Source organism: Pyrus communis, chromosome 10 (assembly GCF_041283825.1).
Source record: "Pyrus communis isolate YQ-2024b chromosome 10, ASM4128382v1, whole genome shotgun sequence".
Classification (NCBI taxonomy): Eukaryota; Viridiplantae; Streptophyta; class Magnoliopsida; order Rosales; family Rosaceae; genus Pyrus; species Pyrus communis.
The window spans coordinates 8,244,892-8,250,891 of record NC_142574.1 but is presented as its reverse complement, the minus strand read 5'-3'; the positions used below and the strand labels follow the sequence as shown (position 1 = coordinate 8,250,891).

General features: G+C 39.8%; 1 protein-coding gene across 1 annotated transcript; it reads left to right on the top strand.

The window, feature by feature from the left end:
* Positions 1 to 692: 692 nt before the first annotated feature.
* Positions 693 to 2,500, top strand: LOC137730308 (allene oxide synthase 3-like). The gene has a single exon (XM_068469377.2). The coding sequence runs from the start codon at positions 747 to 749 to the stop codon at positions 2,289 to 2,291; it is 1,545 nt and encodes a 514-aa protein (XP_068325478.2). The 5' UTR covers positions 693 to 746; the 3' UTR covers positions 2,292 to 2,500.
* Positions 2,501 to 6,000: the final 3,500 nt, after the last annotated feature.

The following is a 6,000-nucleotide window of genomic DNA, read 5'->3' as shown; positions in this document are numbered from 1 at the left end:
ATAGACCATTTCCGCAATTTTCATTTTAGCAGTGACCCCTCCATATATAAATCTTAACTCGGATAAATACACACACACACACACATATATTGCAACGGATATGTGACACCATTTTCTTATACACGTTTTTGTGCCACGTTGTAATATATTTTAACGATCCGAACCGTTTACCTTCATGCCTTCTCTCAAATATCATGTCTAACAAAAATTACCCAAATTTGAAACCATATGACCGTTGGATTAAGGTTTAAGGATCGTATTTGTCTATTTTCTTCCTTACAAATGAATGTCTTAATGGTTTTGAATTTGTCTAATTTCTTGTAAGGATAAGCTATGAATGATGTTTAAAAAGATAGACGATTCGGATCACTAAAATACATTACAAAGTAGGCACCTTATAAAAAGTGTGTCAAAAATTGTGTAAAAGATGTGGTGCCACATATTTGCCCCAATACACACACACACACACACACACACACACACACATACACACATATATATACCATCACCTTCCTTCCAATTTCATTAATCCATCCACGTTTGTTTTCATCATCTCCTTCAAGTTTTAACTTTCAATTGCTTTTATGGACCAAACTCTGAGTCTAAAATGTTCTAGTCTCTGTTGCAACTTTTATAGACTATTTCTGCAATTTTCATTTTAACAGTGACCCCTCCCTATATAAATCCTAATTCGGATAACATTATAACCTACTACATACAAATAATTGAAACTAAGTCGCAAAAGCATGCACATTGTTTTAATACCTTGTACAACTCATCCCACCACTTTACCTCTAAAACCCAATTCCAAACTCCAAATCAAAATCTCACCAATCATGTCTTCTTCTTCCTCTTCTTCTTCTTCATCACCAAGCAACCTTCCATTGAAGCCGATCCCCGGTGACTATGGCATGCCATTGTTCGGAGCCATCAAAGACCGCTACGACTACTTCTACAACCAAGGCCGAGACAACTTCTTCAAAATCAGAATGGAAAAATACCAATCCACAGTCTTTCGTACCAACATGCCACCCGGAGCTCTCATTGCCCCAAACCCTAAAGTCATAGCTCTTCTTGACGCCGAAAGCTTCCCCATTCTCTTTGACACCACCAAAGTTGCAAAACGCGACGTTTTGGATGGCACTTACATGCCCTCCACTGCCTACACCGGTGGCTACCGTATGTGTGCTTATTTAGACCCCTCCGAGCCGAATCACGCCACTCTCAAGCGCTACTTCGCATCCCTACTCGCTTCTAAACATAACCAATTCATACCCCTTTTCCAAAGCTCTCTCTCCGACCTCTTTCCGAAATTGGAAGAACAAATCTCCAAAGATGGCAAGGCAGACTTCAACAGTTTGAGCGACGACATGTCATTTAATTTCGTGTTCGAGCTGTTTTGTGGTCAAAGCCCGTCAAAGACAACGTTGGGATCCAAGGGGCCTAGCTTGGTCACACTTTGGCTCTTTCCCCAACTTGCCCCTCAGATCACATTTGGGTTACCCAAGTTTCTAATGTTTGCTGAAGATTTCTTACTGCACACGTTTTCCTACCCTGCCTTTCTCGTCAAGCCCGCTTATCAGAAGCTTTACGATGCGGTTTACGAGTCCGCGGGTTCGGCTTTGGACCTGGCCGAGGGTAATTTCGGAATTTCAAGAGAAGAAACTTGTCACAATCTTTTGTTTTTGGCTGGCTTCAATGCATTTGGTGGCATGAAGGTTTTGTTTCCTGCTTTGATCAAGTGGGTTGCATCAGGAGGAGGGAATTTGCACCGCCAGCTCCGAAATGAAATCCGGACCGTTGTTAAAGAAAGTGAAGGTACGATTACTTTCTCCGCATTGGATAAGATGACTTTGACCAAATCCGTGGTTTTTGAGGCCTTGAGGATCGAGCCTCCAGTTCCGTACCAGTACGGGAAGGCCAAGGAGGACATCGTGGTACATAGCCACGATGCGACATTTGAGATCAAGAAAGGGGAGATGATTTTTGGAAATCAGAATTTTGTGGGGAAGGATCCAAAGGTTTTTGAGAATCCGGAGGAGTTTGTGGGCAATAGGTTTGTGGGGGAGGGTGAGAAGCTGTTGAAGTATGTTTACTGGTCCAACGGTCGTCAGGCGGATGATCATCCAACGGCTGAGAACAAGCAATGCGCGGGCAAAGATCTAGTGGTACTCATGTCTAGGTTAATGTTGGTGGAATTTTTCCTTCGATACGACACATTTACCGTTGATTCGGGCACGGTGTTGTTGGGTTCATCAGTGACGTTCAAAACGTTGACCAAAGCCTCATGAATTTGGTCATGGTCAAATATATTACTTATTTGTTCTCAACGTATATAAGATATTTTGGTGATTTAGTCGATATACCTATAAATAAGTAATAACCTTGCACGTCTTAATAATTTATATGCTTTAAATTGTTTGATTTGTAGATCTCAAAATGTGATTAGTGATAATGTATATTTGTATTTGAAGAATTGAATGTAAAGTGGTCAATTTCATGTTTCGTTATTTTTGTATGCCATTTTCTCCATTTTCTTTTGTAGTGTTTTGTTGTTTTGGTCTAAAAAATGTTTAAAAATGTTTCAAATTATCACTTAGTACTACAGTTTAGTATTATTCTTCTTCACTTGTAAGTGAGAGATCTTAGGTTCGATTCTCGCCAAATGCGAATTTGAACTACATTATTATGGCTAACTCAGTGTGAGGCTTAGTTCACTCCCCACCTCCTTAATGTAGATACTATCGTTTGTTCAGAAGAAATTTTTTTTCAAATTACCAAGAAAGAAAGAAAAGAAACTAGAATTTCCTAGGCCCTAGGCCATGTATGGCTCAAACTACCAATTAAATTACTGCCAATTACAAACAATACAAAAAAAGTCCTCTTTTTAACCATAATTCTTATATGAGTTCAGCCATTTCTATCTCCACTACACTTTTAAATTTGAGTTTTTCATTCCCTTTCAGATAAGGAATGGGCTTAAATAAATGAAAAAAAAAAAAAAAAAAAAAAAAAAAAAAAGAGAGTAGTCCTACTGAAAATTGGATGGAGCTTATGGTTAGTTCAACACAGCTCATTTTTTTACCAAGCTCGAAGTAAAATTTGACTTGCCTTAATGAAAGCTAAAAATTAGTTAAACAAGTTATATAAACATAATCTAAGTAATCAATATAAACATAATCTAAGTAATCTACTAGCTAACTATGTTCTATTGGAGAGTTGACTTTTTGTAATTAATTTAGTTACCTTTTTTTGAGTCCTTATAATCAGATTGTAATTAGGGTATTTGATGTTTATTTCTTTCCTTGTAAATGACTCTTGTACATTATATATTTTCCTCCTTGGTGAGAAGAATGATATCAGAAAATTAAGCCCCAAAGATAAGCTCTAATTAGCATGGTATCAGAACAGAGATCCTAGGATTTCTGCTCTGCCCATTCCCTCAATCAAACTCGGCCCTCCCATGAAATACCTACCACCACTTCACGGTGGAAACAATTTCATCCTAACCGATCCTACCCCTATACTAAACACTACTACCCTAACTGACCCTACCATGAATCCTCATGTTTTGAGTTCTTCCGACATGCCTCCGGAGTCCTTAGGTAACAATGGTTATGCTTTTAATATGAATAATTGTGATACTCAGTCCAATTGGATTATTGACTCCGGTGCCACATATCATATGACCTATGACCCCATTGATTTATCTTGTGATATCGTTCCACTTCGACGAAATATTACTAATTGTGTCACCTCACCGGTAACTGGTGCTGGCACTGTATGCCTCACGCGGCACTGTATGCCTCACGCATACCCTTTCTTTGCCACATACAATACTTGTACCTTCACTAAAGCATAAATTAATGTCTCCTGGCCAAGCTACTGAGCATTTGAATTGTTGTGTACTATTGTATCCAAAGTTTTGTCTTATTCAGGATATTCTCACGAAGGAGATAATTGGTCATGGTACTAAAAGGGGGGATCTCTATTTTGTGGACGATGTCAGTACAGGAGGGGTTAATCTCGTCCAAAGAGCCATTGATCACAAACGGTGTCAGATATGATTATGGCATCACCGTTTGGGTCATCCGTCTTTCAGTTATTTATAGCATATGTTTCCGGATTTATTTGTTGGTTGTTCAGTTTCAGACTTTAAATGTGACACTTGCGTACTTGCCAAGAGTCACCGTGTCTCTTATCTGTTGAATTCTAATAAAAGTGATATTCCTTTTGGTCTTGTTCATTCGGACGTTTAGGGACCATCTTCGATTACTACTTCATCTGGTATTAGGTGGTTTGTAACGCTCATAGATGATTGCACATGGATGACATGGTTATACCTTCTTAAGCATAAAAGTGATGTGTTGCTAGCATTTAAGACATTCCACACCATGGTTCAGACACAGTTTTCTACTAAAACCCGGATTTTGCGTTCTGATAATGGTGATGAATATGTTAATAATGATTTTACACATTATTTAACTAATCACGGAATCCTCCATGAGACTACTTGTCCTCAGACTCCTTAACAGAATGGGGTGGCTGATCGAAAAAAGCGCCATCTATTAGAAACAGCTCGATCGCTATTGATTGGGGTGGATGTTCCCCACTCCTCTTGGGATGTTGCTCTTCAGACTGTCACTTACCTTATCAACCGTATGCCATCCAAAGTATTGAATTTTCTTACACCTTTGCAAGTTCTTGCTACATTCGTGCCTCTACCGTCCGTTTTGGTGCTGCCACCGTGAGTTTTTGGATGTGTTGCCTTTGTTCATCTACATAAAAATCAACGGACAAAACTTGACCGATGTGTTCTCCGGTGTGTTTTCATGGGGTATGAATTACATCAGAAAGGGTATCGTTGCTACCACCCTCCTTCATGTCGGATGTATACCACCATGGATGTTACTTTTTCCGAGTCTGAGATGTATTACTTTTCTGCTTCTTCCAACCCTCCTCTTTAGGGGGAGACACTGCATGACGAGCAGGTTTGGACCATGGCTGCTGCTACCAATGATCTTTCGTTGCCATTATTAGTCGAGCCCACAGTGGTCGCACTGCCAGCCCAGCAAACAGAAGCAACATCGATTCCCACAGAACTAGCTGCAAGCGCTGCAGTGCCGTCCTCACCCACGACAACAGTGTTGCCACTTGCCGATCTTGAAACTTCTATTGATACTATTCCCCCTTATCTCAAATATAGTACCACCAGATGACCATACTCTAGAGAATATTCCTAAGGTAAGATCTACTATCCTTATTGATGTATCCGATGTTCCGAATTATCAGTTACCTTTCAGGCACAACCGGGGAAAGCCACCCAATCGATATTCACCGGAAACAACGAAAGGCTCTAAATATCTCATTGCCAACTATGTGTCATCACATAAATTATCAGAACCTAGCAAAGCTTTTGTACAACAAATATCCAATGATAGCAAACCAAGTTCATTGAATGATGCACTATCTGATGATTGATGGACCAAGGCAATGGAGGAAGAAATGGATGCACTTCAGAAAAATCAAGCATGGGATTTAGTTCTACTACCTCGAGGAAAGAAGAGAGTGGGATGTCGATGGGTGTACACCATTAAGTACAAAGCTAATGGGTCGATTGAATGATACAAAGCACGATTGGTGGCTAAAGGATACACTCAGACGCATGGTGTTGATTATACAGAAACATTTGCTCCGGTAGCAAAGATTAATACGGTAAGAGTGTTATGTTCATTGGCGGCTAACTTGGATTGGCCATTACAACAATTTGATGTGGAAAATGCTTTCTTACATGGTAATCTTAAAGAAGAAGTGTATATGGATATTCCACCTGGTTATGCATCGGTTTCACAACCCAGACTAGTGTGTAAGTTGAATAAGGCATTGTATGGATTGAAACAATCTCCTCGGGCATGGTTTGATAGGTTCCGGACAGCTATGAGGAAGTATGGGTTCAGGCAGAGCAATTCCGATCATACACTTTTCTTGAAACGTCGAATG

Bases quoted from the DNA above. Each gene is read 5' to 3' on its own strand.
- LOC137730308 (XM_068469377.2), top strand. From the start codon at position 747: ATGCACATTGTTTTAATACCTTGTACAACTCATCCCACCACTTTACCT.